This window comes from Plectropomus leopardus, chromosome 1, assembly GCF_026936395.1.
Source record: "Plectropomus leopardus strain MGB_pleo_1.0 chromosome 1, ASM2693639v1, whole genome shotgun sequence".
Lineage (NCBI taxonomy): Eukaryota > Metazoa > Chordata > Actinopteri > Perciformes > Serranidae > Plectropomus > Plectropomus leopardus.
In genome coordinates this window covers 23988066-24005356 of record NC_142176.1, presented here as the reverse complement: position 1 = coordinate 24005356, position 17291 = coordinate 23988066, and the positions used below count along the sequence as shown (strand labels likewise).

At 41.3% G+C, this 17291-nt stretch overlaps 1 protein-coding gene across 4 annotated transcripts in view; it reads right to left on the bottom strand.

Annotated features, from left to right (window-relative positions):
- The window catches only part of fam120b (family with sequence similarity 120 member B), a 44279-nt gene that overhangs the window by 13226 nt on the left and 13762 nt on the right, over positions 1–17291 (bottom strand). For 2 of the 4 annotated variants that reach the window (XM_042486301.2, XM_088078306.1), the window contains exons 14-15: positions 11337–11616; positions 10022–11235 (exon numbers count right to left, since the gene is read on the bottom strand). In XM_042486301.2, coding sequence (XP_042342235.2) covers positions 11205–11235; positions 11337–11616 — 311 coding nt within the window. In that variant the 3' untranslated portion in view covers positions 10022–11204. Of the gene's footprint in view, positions 1–10021; positions 11236–11336; positions 11617–17291 lie in introns of those variants that run through there. The other 2 variants (XR_015776738.1, XM_088078314.1) reach the window with 1 other exon arrangement.

The window sequence follows — 17291 nt, the reverse complement described above, 5'->3', positions numbered from 1 at the left end:
GTTCTGCTGTTTCTTGTTGCTTTGCATGGCTTGTGTCCTGTCTTGGGAGTTCCTGTTTGTTGTAGATATTGCTGTCTTTATGGTGTCCTGCTGCTGTTATGTGAATTTTATCATTTTACAGGTTTCAAAACATCTTGCCAAAAGACTTCAGTTGAAAATTAGCCCGATGGCTAACACTGGCACATTTACAGAAATGGTAATTAATGTGTGTTGTCCCTATGAATAAAATAAATTAAGAAATTAAATTAAGAATAACAAGGAAAAATTTTGAGTTGATCATCATATCTGAAGAAAGCAATGTCAGTAAACAGGCATCAGGGGCCAAACACTGGAGCAGCAGGTTTAAATTTTAACATGTCTGCTGTTTTAACTTCTTGAACTCACAGCAGTGAATAGTTTTTGTCTGCACCACAAAGATTAGACTTTCAAAATATTCAAACTGTTATTTAGCGGGGCTACTTACTTTGTGAAGTTTGTTTTGGTGTATGTTGGAAGGGAACAGCATTATTCATCTAACTGTTTGGTTTATAAGGCCCTTTGCTTGGAATTAAAGGTATGTGACTGGTGAGTGAGGCCAAATGTCAGTTTGTCAGAGAAATGTGTCCGCATTGTAGGCCGAACTGGTTGATCTCAACGATGTGTTTTTGTTTTGTTTTTTACTTTAGTATGGTGGAGAACGCTGGTGAGAACAACATTTTGGAGGCGTATCCCTGATTTCTAAAGGGTTGTCAGTTTGCGGTTGCCTTTTGGTTCTTGTGGGATCACTGCGTTTAATCCACCATCAGAATTGGTCCTAAGACTTGTGTTGAGACGCTTTAGATAAGTAAAGGTTGGGCTTTTTTATTTCATAGTTGCACATGTTCCAGAAGGCTACATGCGTTTCTGTCTCGTGGATTTGTAACATTAAACACAGAACAGCCAATAATTTAAAAAAAGCTTTGTGTTAATTCTCGATGCTGTGATGTAGTGTCACACTGACTCAAACATGGTATGCCCCACAGTCCATAGATTTGGAATTTGATTTGGTAAGAGAGGAGTGATAATAATGGCAATGAGGAAATCGTTGACTCCTAAGTGCTACCTGTATGTTGTATTTTGTGTGTGTAACGTGGCAGCTCAGTCGGCTTTGGTTGTTTTGGTTTTGTGAAAGCTTTGTTGTACCTTGGTTTTATTCTTTGTGTTTTGTGTCTTGGGACGTTTTGGTTGGCCAGTTAGTCTTTGTTTAGAGGAACCTCTTGGTGTGCTGCTTTGGTTTGGCACTTATGTGGTCATTCCAGTTTTGTGTTTATGTGGTGGCTGGAATTTTGTGATGGCAAAGCATTATGATCTGCATTTTTGTCGAGCTGCAGGGCACTTTGTTGAGCATTTGAGCTTTGGTGCTCATTTTGATCTCAACATTTTGTACTTGGGGTCAGGGGGTGTACATCACTTCCTGCTGACCACATTTAGCTCTTTTCAGTGTTACCACTACAGCAGAAGTTCTCCTGCTCTGTGCTGCAGGACTGGATCCACTCAGGGTGAGCTGCGGGGAGGCTCATGTGTTTATGTTCGGATGCTGCTCACACTGACACCACGACTCAGTCAACAAACCTGTTTACAACCATTGGGTGAAATTATCATTTCTGTCACTGTATGTTTGACAGCTGCAGCAGCAGTATCATGATAAACAGAGAGACAAAAAGATGGGCCGAGCGGACCAACCCAAACTCTTGAGGTGTTGGGTTCAAAGACCTTACTATGCACTGTTCGATGCAAAAAGAGGCAGGACATAACTAAAGCAAATCTAAGCTTAAAGGTGTAATTATTCACTTTTTCTCACAAACACTGAAATGACATTCGTCCTCAGGAAAAAAAGAAAAAAAAAATCAAAATTCCTTAAAATGAAAACCGAATGCCTACACAATGAACGAATAGCTGAAAAGCCAAATATTTCCAGGAAAAGGGTCTATCACTTTTTTCCCACATTTAAGAAATATTTGCATAAACATAAACTTTCTTGGTGGAAGAAAGGGTACGTGCTGGCCCATGTGCCTGCTCCTGTCTCTCTATTCCAACATCCACTCCACATCATCTTCTTTGCATTTGCACCCTCAACACCTACACAGCTCACACACACACACATCCATGCACTGCTTTCATTTCTACACACCCTGTTGTTTTTTTCTGTTAACATTAGTTATATAATAAATTACATTTGTTTTTAGTAAATTACATTTGTTTTTAGTAAATCTCTTGCGTGGGCCAAATCCTTGTCATGGGACAGATAGTGAGAGGAGATGGGAAACGCATTAGAGAACACACACACACATACACACACACACACACACACACACACACACACACACACACACACAAAAGAAATGGGGGTCCCAGGAGGTCTCTCTGAGGAGATGGGCTGACATATGGCCAGCAGACCACTGCACTGGGTGGAACAGGGTGTGTGTGTGTGTGTGTGTGTGTGTGTGTGCGTGTGACTGAGGGTGGGGTTGCTGAATGGTCTGACTGAGGGTGCAGTTGAATAGACCAGTGGTTAGAGACAGTTGAAACTCAATATTCATTTTCACTGTTGCCTTGCTGCTGTTATTGTTTGTGTGTGTGTGTGTGTGTGTGTGTGTGTGTGTGTGTGTGTGTGTGTGTGTGTGTGTGTTGTTGTTGTTGTTGTTTTAAAACTCTTTTAAGTATCCAAAAAAAACAAACAAGAGAAAATATTTAATCATTTTTGTCGTCTTTAACAACACAACATAACACTTTCTCGAGCTTCTTTCATACTTTTTTTTTAAGAAAACAAACTTCAGATTGATGCAAAACTCTAAGAAGCAGCAGATATAAGCTCAAGCAAGAAACCATTTTATTACTTCTTATTGTGATAGAGATTAAATTAAAACTTATCTGAATATAAGATAATACAATACCCCAAGTGTACCCTATGATATTGTTTCTTTACCTCTCTCTCTCTTCAATCCTTCAAAACTGCTAATATATGTTATTTTTAAAATACACATATTAATGTCTTTGTCGATCTATAAAATTGTACAATGTTTTCTTTCTGGTTTTTAAATGCTCTGACTGGGTTAGTGGGTCTCCTGGAGACAGCTACAGTATACAAAAAATCAGTGTGAACATGGAGAGACCAAAGGAGAAACGGGAAAACGTAGGAGCAGGTCGTCTTTGAGGGTCAACCTCATTTCATCAACATGTGGGAATTCCTCCACTCTGCCAGTCAATTCCTAAACATAAACACATACAAACACACATACACGTACGCACGCACACACACACACACGCACACACAGAGCCAGGGGTTGTTTGACGGGCTATTTGACTGAATGGCCTATCGCCATGGTTACAGCAGCACTCCATCAGTCCATTCAAGGAACAGATGGCCGATGTGCAACAGGGGGCATATGTTTCAATGAACACACACACTCGTATTCACACAGGGACAGACACACAAACACACACCCACGACACTCTGGGTCTCACACACACACACACACACACACACACACACACACACACACACACATGCATGGATGCGCCCCCGCTCAGAGGGAGGGTATTGAACAACCAGCAGCATATGTTCCACTAGTCAGAGAGCATTCATTCACGGACAGACAGAGAGAGGAGAGGAGGAGGAGGAGGAGGGGGGAGGCTGTGGAAGGGAGCGATGGAGATACACGAAAGGAAAAAGAGCGACGGAGCAATGGGTGGAGGTGGAAAGAGATAAAGGAGGATGAGAGAAGGGAGAGAGGGAGAGCTCCGACGCACCGCTGGAGCCAAACACACAGAGTGAGCTGATGTTGACATGGTGGTGTGGAGAGAGGACACACATTTGTCTTCTGCTGTTGAGGAAAAACCTCAACGTACAACAGTCACATATAACTTCTGTATTATGCAAACGAATCAACATTTGAAGAAGTAACTTTACAGTTAGAGGTGGCATAATATCAGAATTTCAAAATGATCTGGCCAAAAGAAATAACATTGACAATATTATAGTGGTTTCTATAGAACCTTTAACTAAATCATCTATCTTTATTTTGTTTATTGTGCATTCGGTCCATTTTTTGGCAAATGAAATACACTCAACAACATGAGTGTAGGGAGGTGGACAGAGAGTCTGTCACCATAACTGTGCAAAGGTGTACAAAAGCAACAATTGGACTTAATGGATAGTGAAACCTGATGGCGTTGTCAGTTAATATGTTAGTTAATGCAATGAATGGTTTCTAAGTATAGTGTACATTTAAACTGATATTTGCATTTTTAGATGGCTTTAATATGTTTTTTGCATCCCCCTCCATAGCAGTAGGCTACATTGCTTAGCTTCAATGCCAGTAGATTTGGTTCATCAAAGGCACGAGCTAAGCAACACATTACATAAATAAGCACAGCAGAAGTTAGATAGTTCTGACCATCATGTTTAACTATATATCTTTAAAAGTTACAATAGCAGCTGTAAACAGAGTAGAAACAGAATATACAATGCATCTCCACAACTGACCTATCGCTAAGCCCCGCCCCTTTGTGATGGTCAGTCAAGCTGTCACCATGGAGCCCACTGTCACTAACTGCACTTCCTTAAGAAATTCAAAAGATTTCGGGGAAAAATGAGATTTCAGAGAGACACTGATAGAGGGGTCCACATCCTACTTCACGCAGGAGTCTTGACTGTGCTAGTTTTGGTTACTCTCTCTCACGTACACACACACACACACACACACACACACAAAGCAGTCTGGGAGTTGTTCCCTCTGTGTTTTGGCCTCAGCTAAAGAAAGACGTTTATATTTATAGTCTCTGTTGTAAATACAGAAGGGTTATATTTGGTCACTATGGCTCTGTGTATTTTTGGATGCCTGTGTCACTTTGGTGCGTGCCTGTGTAAAATCGACAGAAACAACAAAATAACAGAGCCATTTCTGTCGCCAAGATTCTGTCTTTGTGTGTGTGTACATGCACACACACACACACACACACACACACATACACACACATACACACAACCAAGAAAAAAACAGGCCATCTTCTTTTGCATGTCAATCTAAATGCAACAATAGTTGTGATGAATAAAGAGGTATCATCGCATAAAAACGGATCATTTAGACAAAAGAAAGTTTTTAAAAATATTGTGTTTCTAATTGTATCTAACAGCTTTTCCTCTGTGAAGCTCATCCTGTATCTAAGAAGGAGAAAATACTAAGTGGGAGGTTTTTACATAACACGTCAACCTGAAGGTGCTTTTTAACTTACTGAAACACATGTTATTCACTGTATAATGATAACAATTAGCTCCTATAACAGCTGGTTTGTTGGAACTGTGCTATGTGTTAACAAGTGGTGTTGTGGCTGAGGTAAATTGATGTCTCCTCTCACGCTTTCTCCCAAAATGCTGTAATTGGATGATGCTCAGAATATGAACAAATAACGGAGCGTCATCCATCTCAGGTCACTTGGAGTTCCCTCCTAAATCGTACCCATGTGCCTACTCCACACAAAAAAAAAAACCCCAAAACAAACGGCCTTTGCTCAAAAGTCCTGTGTCTCTAACAAATACACTTTTCCTGCAATCCCTGCAGATTCGTGGCAACTACACCACTTTATAACTTTAAAACTGCAACATTTGGCAGCTCCAAACATAAGACCTCCGATCGGACAATCACCCATCCATTAAGAAACGTGAATATCTTGTTCTTCTTGGGGCATAAACCTTAACTACCGTTATGGAACCACGGCTGTGTATAAAGCTACATAATGCCAGCAGGTATGGATTGTTTGATTAGGGTCTGATAGGCGGGCACCGTGTGGTCCAATGATGTCATTCTTTGCAATAATTAGCCATGTGGTTTTGTTTGAATGACACTGTGACCAACAAATAACATGATCAAGTGCATGTCAGCTATATTAGCATCTTAATTGTATCCCAGCTGAAGCAGAAACCAAATTAATGAAGCAATCCCCATTTTGACAGCAAGCAAGCTATGACCTTGAGGTATGACATCGGTTGCGACGAAGGATTTCACTGGTCCAACATACATTTCCGTACTTGGAAATCTGCTGAAATCAAGGGCCGTCTAGTAATTTTTCCTCTGCAAAAATCCGCTTTCATAAACTTCCGTGCAAATTTTCCAGATGAAAATCTGTGCTTGGTGTGAAACCGCTTTTAGGCTGATGGTAATTATACTTTTGCATGTATTTGGTTCTAATCATCCATCTATCCATCATCTGCAGGGACTGCACGAGCTGATCATACTTCAGTGGATGCGTACGCACTGAAGGAATGCATAACCAGACACAACCTCCTAACAGGAGGAAGAAGAGCAGCTTTCTTTGCTGTATTCGGCTGAACAACATGGAAAAGTAAAAAACTGTGTGACCATGGTAGGACCTATGAGGAACACAGTACATATATACAGAAACCATAAATTTTGATGAAAGGATCATAAAAGTTATTATAATTCATCTCATGGGAAACATGAATGCCTGAACCAAATTTAATGGCTATGCATTCAAATGTTGTTGAGACATTTTAATTAAAACCACACATGTAATCCTCATGGTGGTCCTCCAGAAAAGGGGGATTACCCAAGTCACGAAGCCATTATATTCACCGGGAGAAAATCATAACATCCAGAACACCTGTGACCAATAATACACAATGTAGCACTGGACCCTCTGCTGCCTCAAACACTTTTCAGAGCTTATAGTCCAGTCGAGCCAATAAGGGATCCCCCAACATAAGTAGCCAATCACACTGCAGTTTAAAAATGTAAGCAGCCAGTAAGGGACTGCATTGTGCTTGATAGTAATGGCGGCTCCTGCAGCAACAAGTGCTAACAAGGATGCTGCCAGCTGGTATTCAGCAGTCTAGAGGCAGCTGGTTGCTGAATGAGAAATGGTGAAATAACATCATGCTGGCAATGTAGGTGTATCGCAAAAACCTCATGGGGATTGTTGTCATTGAGGTACACATAACATAAAATGGTAAATTTAAATAAATTATATATTTTAGGCCGTTAATGTCTACCTGACTGTATTTGTGTTGTAGAGGCTGGTGTTAATGTTTGTCTGTCAAAGCGAGTACTCTCACCCACCGAAGGTGGCAGCGAGTCCGGACTGATACAGAGAGAGAAACAAAGCGTTGAGCTCATGTTATCCGGATGGTTTTACCAGGCTACCTTTCTAGAGGTAAATGTGTGGAATTATGAAACTGCCACAAAGTGGCACTTTGCTTTGGGTGAATTTTGTTGAAGTGGTTTTGTGGTCACAGTGGGATCCATTTAGGTGCCACCCATTGTGGCCACCGTTGGACACCACAACGGTTTAAATCAAATCCCCTCGGTCCAGATGGATTACACAAGGGGGCGCCTACTTTGAAGACTGGGGCAAGAAGAAAGCCTCAGAGAGTTTAGATAAGACTAAGACTGAGAGAGAGTGTAAGACAAAATAGAGAAAACAGCCTGTTGAGTGACTGCCACTGGAGAGGAAAGAGGCCTGAGTCGATCCCAGGGAGGAGGCCTCCAAAGGGGGTTTGACTGTTTGTGTCCCTGCTGGTGGAGGGGCCACACCCAGACCTCCACCACACGGGCAGGAAGCTGATCTGTCGAGCAGCCAACAGGGTTTCCTGTGGTCGAGGCAAGACTACCAACTCAAATTGCTTGTGTTCCTAATACTTCTGTCTTTCCTCTCCTCTAAATTCACCTCCTCTCTTTTCTCCTCTCATCCTGTTTTCTGTCACTCTCTATCTGCTTAGTCTTCCACTTCTCCATCACACACTCCTCTGGTGTTTCCTCTACTCCTGATTTTTGTCGCCTTCCTCTTCTCAATGTTTACTTCTCTCTGCTTTACGCTCCTTCATTTCCGTCTTCCACTTTATTTTTTTCCCTCTTCCTCTCTTTTTAACTTTCCATCTCTTGCTTCCTCTTCACCACAGAAAACATCCCTCCTCCTGTTATTGTTATTTTGTAGACGGGGCAAATGGACCCCAAGTCATTTGTGTGTGTTGGGTGCCCCACCCTTGTCGCCCCTCCTCATGTACACACCCACTGCACTTACCACAGTTACTAACCTAAAAACACACACACACACACACACACACACACACACACACACACACACACACACACACACACACACACACACACACAGTTGTTTCTTCTGCTCCTCTGGACTGAGAAGAGAAACAGGGAGTGGTGCTCTGGTCACATCCCTTTAAAACTTCTAATGATCACTGAGCTGTCCCTCTAACCCCTGTTCAAACTTCGGCATCAAGATAAAATGATTTATTTTTCCTAAATCAGCAAAGAATGAACGGCTTCTTTCATGCATGTATTGACTCTGTAAATATACTGACAGTTTTACACATCACATCATGTGTGAAAATGGCACATTGCTCTGCCTATACTAACAGCATTATCTAAATATGCAGCTCACTATAATTATAATGTGGTCACTATAAGGGAAATATTTGGTATTTTCAACTTGGATATTTCCCATTGATAGGGCCATTGTGAGTCTGAACCTCTTTAACTTGGAGATCATGCAATAGGGCCTCTAAGAAGACCTTTCTTTATGCCGCCTTTGCTTCTTTTTTTTTAAAGAAATAAACAACGGCAGCATAATGCCGCCCCAGTGTGTCAGTGTAGACGGCATGTTCGCATTTGGGAAGAAAAAGAGGCGTGACAAGCGCGATCTTAAACACAGAAGCGTCGGCCACTATTGTGACATATAACATTCACATCAGCAGCGCTTTCTAAACAACGACAAAGGCATAACATGGCAATGACAATAATTTACTGTTGTAGTTTTACGGTGGATGATCTCATCCTCTGGTCGGAGGGCAAGGAGCTCCTGGACCTCATTATCTCCCCAATTTTCGAACATTTTTGGTTGCTGCTCTCCTTTTGAGTTAGCAGCTGCTTTTCAAATCTCCCGGCAATAGATCGCACGTCCTGCCAGCTACCCCATTTATGCAGTTATCAATTTGGCACTGCCAGCTTAAAGGTGAGACAACTCTTTCCCCCATTCCACAACTGTATCTTTTATATAAAATGGCAAGGTGGGATAACGCTGCAACATTCCCGCCTTGAACAGGCAGTGCAAAAGGGATCTCTAAGTCATGCCAAGTTTGCACTTCTGATCTCCGTTGTAGAGATTCAGGGAAACAAAGATTTGCACAACCATGCAAATGTCCAACAGCATTATATGGTTTTTCATTATTTTAAATTTAATTTTAACTTGTAAGTAATTCTAAAATTACAGAAAAACACTGTAAAAAGCCACCCCCCCCAAAAAAAAACAAAACAAAACAAAACAACACAACATGTAAGATTGCTGCACAACATATAAAGATTATTATCACAAACACAGTCCATGTGCTGAGTGTTTTTTTTAAGTCTGGGGGATTCAAAACCTGGATAGTGTACAGAAAACACAGATATATACATGCTATCATTTAGTGAAGTCTCCAGGATTGTCATTCTTCCAGAATATTTCGTGTCCATGTTTCAAGATCAAGCCAGATTAAATGATACAGATTAAGCATCAATTCATCTAAAACATATAGCTCATATCAGTCTGTATCTGCCTAATGAGTGGATCATCAATGGATCAACTCCAATGGATGAAGAATAAACTGATGTAACTCTCAGCTCTGTCACACCAAACACAGTCCCATCCCTGTATCAACACTCTGACTTCCCCTCATTTTTTTCCATCTGGTAAGAAATTCACTTACACTTCTTTACAGCACTGCTTGTAGGCAAACACACACACACACACACACGCACACACACACACAGGATTGAGAGCACTCAGGCTGTGGAACTTTCTCTGCATCCTTTTCCTCTCTGGTGAGGTTTTACGACATTCAGGTTGCTACAGGAAGACTGCCGGCCTGACTGTAAAGGCTATACATTCCCTTAGCAATGCAGCACACACACATGCACGTTCGATGCCCTTCTGATCAGCGGTACAGAGCACCAAAACAACAAGAGGAAATAGAATATTTGCACTCACATAATAGGGTTGAAATTCGTCTTTTTTTAAGCGTTTGAAGATGCATTCATAACTGAAGCATATATCATGTGAGAAAGACAATACAAACAGATGAATGGTCAAAGCTGACATATTGACATTTAAAGAGTGTTGACTGATTCGACTCCAGTGCTGAGTAACGTACAAGAAAACATTCCAACTTAAAACTTGTTGGAAGGTCCGATTGTAGCCTTTAAGCAGTACAGCGAATTGAATATTATTTTTCTGCTAACTGTTAACGAGTAAATGTGAAAATTCAGAAAAACATATTTTCATTTAACAGTTATCAGTGACTTATATATGTAAACTTGATTAATCGACTATTGGCTTTTCCTTGCCCCAAACTATTAGAATCATATCTGACTTTAAAAAAACACCATCAGTTAAACCTGTATTTCAAATAAGAAACAATGCGCCAGCATCAAAAGAAAACGGTTATGCCTTTGAGACTGAGTATAAAACAGTTAAAACTGTTCCTCCATTAGCGTCCATTACAGACAGCTGGAGTTCTTCTTTGTATGGAAAAAGAGGCAGTTCCCTCACTTTGTTTTTGACGTGTCACAAACGGCTCTTGGTATCAGTTTACAGAGGTGTATAAATCTGCTGCACTAATGCCCTATTTCAGCCGATATCTGATACCAGCATTACTGTTTCTCCAGTTAAAATGTCCTTTAAAAGGATTATGCTACTGGACACACAGCTTTTAAGATCTTTGCTCTTTTATTGTCACAGATAAGAAGTAAAAACAGGCTTGAGGATTAACCGTTAATCCACTCCTCAGTGCATTTGAAGTGGCTCATTTCTGTGTTTGTTTGAAGAGTGCTGTTCATTTTCTGTCACACTGAGACAGGTAAGTTGCCCTGAGATAAAGTCAAATGATTGACTTTATTAGTACATCTACAGGATTATTTTGAGATGCACGAAAAGACGAATTTAGGTTTCACTGGCAAATGAGGTATTCCCTAATCTCTTCACTCTGCCTCCTCCTAATCCCCATTTCTCGATCTACTGCATCCTTTGGACAAACATTCCTGACAGATAATTCACTAATCAGTTTGTTCAGAGAAATTTGATTCTTTCACTCCTTTCATCATGTCTCTCCCATCCTCTTAACTCCTCAAATCCTCCCCTCTAATCCTCCTCTTCTCTCCTATCTGTTCAGGGTCAAGTCACGTTCCTGGTGCAGGAGGCTGCGACCATCTGAGAGGAGAGGTGAGGACGAAACGGTAAATTATAGAGCAGATAAGAACATAAGAGACATTAGAGAGAAAGGAGAACATCTAGTACCACAACGGTGTTACCTCGGAGCCAGTTGGTGTCTCCCTCTGCTGTGGCACGATCGTCCTCTAGACTGTCTTGGAGGTCGGCTCCAGTTGTGGGGTCCTCCATCATGCCAGTTAGGATTATAATTAGGATGAGGGTGAAAATGGCCTCCTCTCATTCCTCCTCCTCTCTCCCACAGTCTCTCCCTGCTTTCATGTTCACTCGGGTCTCCTCTCTCCCTCCATCCTCCGCCACGTCGATGGCCTCCTGTTGTCTCTCCTCTTTCTCTCCAGTTCTCATCACCAGCTGGAGGCCGACCTGAAAGGGAGAAGTGTAATATTTAACAGACAGCAGACATCCGCCAGACACCAGCCTGCTGGAGATCATGTGTTCGAACGTAGCGTTTATTAATCAAATTATATTTTCAGTTATGATTCTGGCTTCCAACAATTATTAAAATAAGGTTATCGAGATAAAACGATTATTGCGCCACATTCTGTTTTGCTATGATGCTCATTTTGTCTTGTGTGAACAGTACAGCACAGGTGCCTCAAGTGTTGCCAACTTAGTGACTTTATTTGCCACATTTAGCGACTTTTCAGACCCTCTGAGTGACATTATTCCTAAAAAGCGATCAGCTATAAATTTGCTGGCTTCTTCATAACGGGGATAAGAATCGGAGAAAAAGTGAGGAAGTTGTTTGTAGTTTGTATTTACATATGAAAATGCACATCACACGACCATTCGCATAGACTGGGCATGCTCATGCTGCTGGTAAACAGGTAGCAGATTTTCTTTGGTTGGTTGCATGGTTACAGAAAAAGCTACGGAGATGGTGAAAAGACGATTATTTCTTTGTTTGAAGCGACGACAAGGTAGTACTCTTACTTAAATTAACACAGGAGTATGAGCAAAGATCGGCTATAACTCCTCATTACAAACTGTGCCAATGATACGAAAGGGTATTTACTTCCGGTCTCCTAAGTGGGCATGGCCGTTTCTTCCCTCATACTCCTGCCTTGTTTGGAAATGTAGTAAACACCGTGTAGATGGATTAAATATGAATGAAAAAATACAATACCATAAACAAATTTAATGTTTGCTTATAATTTTGCTGCTTCTTTTTATCTGCTAGCTTAATTTCTGATATCAACCGACGTCAGGTGCTGCCAAATCTCGCAAGAGTATGTTGAAAAAACAGACATGTCTCAAAAAAAGTTAATCTTTTCCTGATTTGTCTGTCTGAAAAAATGCCATTTCAGTGCCAGAATGTTACGTAGAGCCAGGGCTCCTGATGAATGGACCCAACATTTACTTCAGTGACAATGGAGTAAGGGAACGGTCATAATTTGTGCCCTTGTTCACTTTTCCCAATGGAATGAGTAAACTGAGGACTGCTGCTCGTCTCCTAAAGGGGCAGGGCGGTGGCAAAACCCTACCTGACACAGTAAATCAACCTAAAGTGAACCTAAACGATGGTCTCTGATATAAGGCGGTCACTGCAGTGTAAAACAAACTGGAAGGCATTGGCAAAGCAAATTCTGTGAACTATCAGAGCTTCACTGGCCGGAAGCATTATCCATTTTCGGAGGAGGCCACGTCAGCGGGAAAGAACCGAATAAAAAAGGATGAATTCACAAAAGGAATATAGACCCAGCAATAATGCTATAATGCATTGAATGCAATAATATATAATTTCAGACTAAATCAGAGACAAGCAATGTTTTCGAAGGTCTCCAATTTAGGGGTTCCAAAATGCCAGAGCAGTGTGGACAAAAGGCATACACGTAGTGATAGTTATGCGTTTTAAAATGAAAATGTAATAGTGTGGATCTAGCTTATTTCTGTCTGCCGTTTGGTACAGAGGGTTGATCGGACAGCTGCAGCAAAATTGATGCTGATGAGAGACGTAAGAGCGAACTAAAGCAGTGAAGTTGTGGAAGGAAAAATCAAAACAACTGAGTTACAGGATTCTGGGAATTAACTAATCAGACCTGTAAATTTGGCTTTACAGGATTCAACAATCTTAGTGTACGTTGGTTAAATGCCGCACCATGTGAAAAGAGGATCAACAATTGCGCCACTGTTTTTTTCAAACACACACACACACACACACACACACACACACACACACACACGCCGCTTGTCTTTAAAGTCTGTCCACAATTATTTCAAGGCTTCCCACAGAACAGCCAAAAAAAAACCAAACGGCATATCACAGCGGACATACACACTCATCAAGCCTGACAAACACTGCCAGTGTCGAAAGCTGAATTATTCAGAGAAAATAAATTTTCACAAAGCTGAATGCTCACAGATCTTCTTGTCAACTGTCATCAAACAAAAAAAAAACAAACAAGGATGAAACATATGTTTTGTATTATGATCTGCTGCTCTACTATTGGTTACAAAATCAATAAAAAGACAGAAAGACCTAAATACTTTCCTACTTCTGTTTAGCTACTATTAAAACCCTCGCTCTCAGAAAAGCTTGTGACACACTTTTCACATAAGGAACCCTGAAAGATGTGGCAGATTTTAAGCCAATTACAAAGTGCTTGAAATAAAAAACCAAATCCAACTTTAGATGTTGCCAAAAGGAAGCTGTAGCCTGCTCGGCTAAATCAGGCCGCCCTCCTATCATCAATCCACTCGCTGAGTGTGAAAGTGCAGGAAAAAAAGCACATGAAAGCACGCCATGCACAAGTGGATGTGTCAGTCAGGCCACAAGCACCAACACTTTCCTTAAGATCTATCGCTGTGGTTGGCATGTCTTTTGGAAAAGTTTCTTAGAGATTCAGAGTAAAACCAAAAGAGGGAGAGAAATAAGATTAGAGAGAGAGATTAGAGAAAATGTGTTCTTCCAATGTCAGAGGAGAAAAGTAACACCATCTGAGGACAGATTTGAGGAGAGAGGTACAACACGACCCTCAGCCGAAGTAAAATGTGCTCTACGAGTGGGAGTCAATCTGAAAATGAGGTTGTTTTCATACACTTTTTGTCTTTTTGGACAGAAATAACCTGAAGAGACGTGGGAGAGCAGCTATACTGGATTCACTGCGAGAGTGTAATTGCAAGGGCAGGCGGGCAGAGGAGATATTTGCTGAGGAGACTAAACATCAGGCCTGATTCCAAACAAAAACCAAACCGGGCCCTCAACGATACCACATAGCGCCACCACTACTCTCACGCACACACAAACTCTCTGTCTCCCTCACACACACACACACACACACACACACAGAATATCCCCACAGTTCTGTAGTAATGATTGGTGTCTGCGTCTGGCAGAAATGAAACACTGAGGTATAAAGAGTGTACAGCCTTCCATCTATAAAACCAGAAACATCCTCATGAGACCCACAAGGGTCGACTTGGGCAAAACGCAGACAGTTCGGCGCAATTCGGAGACTCTGCGCAAACACGGCACGCAGAGAAACAGTGGCAAAAGGTTTACAAGGAGTCAGAGGGTTGAACAGAAACTGCGGGTTCACATTTCATAAGCTGCTGCTGAGTCGTCTTCTGAGACTGTCCACCAAGCAGGACGGAGTCTGTAAACTACAGATGAGTCTTGTACCAACAGGGAGCTCAAACAGAGAAGCGCATCACATACAGAAAGGCCACATGAACAAAAAACAGGGTGGTATGTGGGTAAGAGGGTGAATGTGTTTGAAAATCTGTTTATTAAAGCATAAATCCCAGCTCTGCATGCAGCACCAGAAAGAGAGCAACAGCAAGAAATAAGGCAACAGAGAGGGTGGAGAAAAAATGGAAGAGAAATAAAAGGCTGACGAGTTAGACGGAGGGGAACGACTGAGGGGAAGGGGAGCACAAAGAGGGGAGAGACAGAGGAGAGAGGTCTGTAATCAGTTAGTCTTGTTGTGTGTCTTAAAATAGAGTTCTCCCAGCCTATAAACAGAAACCTACTATTACTAGTGCACTGACAAAGCAAGTCTCCGATCCAAGTGTGCACATGTGTGTGTGTGTGCGCGCGCACACACGCCGGTATGCATTAAGGCCGCAGCACACATGGAGCTCGTTACAGCGCGGCCCTCTGGGTAATGTGGTTCCTTGAGGGGCACCAGAGAACTACAACCACAGATGAAATGTCAGATTAAAATGCTGCTTCTCTGTTCGGCTCCAGGAGAATTTTCATCAGTTTTTTAATATGAGCCACAGAGTTTTTTTCTTCTCTGTACTCTGAACGATGATTCGAAATAAAGACAAAACATAAAAACTGAACTACTGGAGCCTTAAAAATAATCCAGGCATCATAACATCAATTTTATAATGTTTTTAGGCCTATTTATTGAAGATTTTACAGCATACAAAAAAAGGAAAAGCAGGAAGACAAAGAGGGATGTGACATGCGACAAAAGGTCCCAGCCAGATTTGCAACAAGGACACTGTGGTTACATGGTATGCATTTTAACCACTGGGCCACCAGGGCACTCTACAGACACCATAATATTTCTTAATTCAGGTCAAAACGGTTTTCTCTCTCTGACCTTTATTTAACCATGATGGTCACCAGATCAAAAACTCTTTTTCCAAAGAGTCCTGGCCAAAATAGCAACATAATTATGTTACACGAAACAACACAAAACCAATGTTCACAGACCAAGTGAGAGTTGAGTAAGAGCAGGGGAATAGCAAAACACAAAGGTATGAAATCACTCTTAAACACACAATATCTCAACAAATTTAAAACTACTGATCGAAACAACTGAACATGCTCATTTTAGTGCTAAAAGATACGATGCAATATTTTCCCCAATAAAAAAAAATAATGTATAGACTCATACAGATGTAATTCCTCTAAATCAGTTATATTCCACTAGAAATGTGTGGCAGTGTATTTTTCATCAGACTCTGCCCTCTGTCTGTATTTTCTTATTTTCTTTTCCTTTTCTGTGTTCGGGATGTTTGTGGGCGTGTACCCCCTCAGCGCTCAGGTAGGCTCGGGGCTTTGTAAAAAGGTTGCAACCAGGCGCCAGACTGTAAGCAGCAGGCATCGTATAGACTCAGCACTGAAAAAAATGCAAATACAGGAGGGCGAAACACCAAACGAGAGGCAATCTGGCATTGGCTTTTAATTTCACTAATGCTGGCGAGCGTGTTTACAAGCAGAAACCAACAATCTTTCATAGTATACATTTAACATAGCCTTGATTTTGTGTTTGAAAATAATCAATAATACAATTTAAACTAAATTTTGCACATTTAAAGGCACACTTTCCGTACCCTTATCATTCGTTGTGACTAAGGGTATCGGTACTCAATACCTTTAAGGTAATAACCCAGTACAGAGCAGTATCGAAACTTCTCCAGTCAAGCTACAACTGCTATTGATCCTTTTTGTACCCAGATCTTGGGAAAAAAAAAAGGCAATTTGTATGAATTGGTAGCAGCAACTCACCTCAAGCATTCTTTGATTTCATGCAATGTGCAACTGCCCCCCTAAAACAGCAGCTACATCTCACACAGTCTGTGGTGAAGTCGAGCTTGTTGTGTTGATGGAGTTGGATGTTTTGCATGCCAAGATGCCACCAAAATGTTCAAAGAATGGCTGTACTACATGCCTGTGGCGTCTTGTGGCATTTATGCATCTGAATGCTTCCATTCACATGATGGGTATAAAATTAAGTAGAAAGAAAAGGTTTCAAATGAAATTCTCTGTTAATATCAGTAGCACTTTAAGGGTACCGGTGTTGGCACTTTGAAACTTCACAATCAAATACCTCAGCCCTGATTGTGAACCTATTTATGTTGTAGTTTACTGGCATTTTTCAATTGTTTTACATATATACGGCAACATCTTTACTGACAAAACTGACAAAACTTACTCACAGTCACGCACTAATGATTTTCTTTCTCTGACACACTGAAACTGTCCACATACAACACCAAACACAAGTAAAAAGGAAGTGCTCACTTGTACTGAATAACATCAGTGAAAGGCAGGTGGCTGTAAGTGGCTACTGGATTTCTAC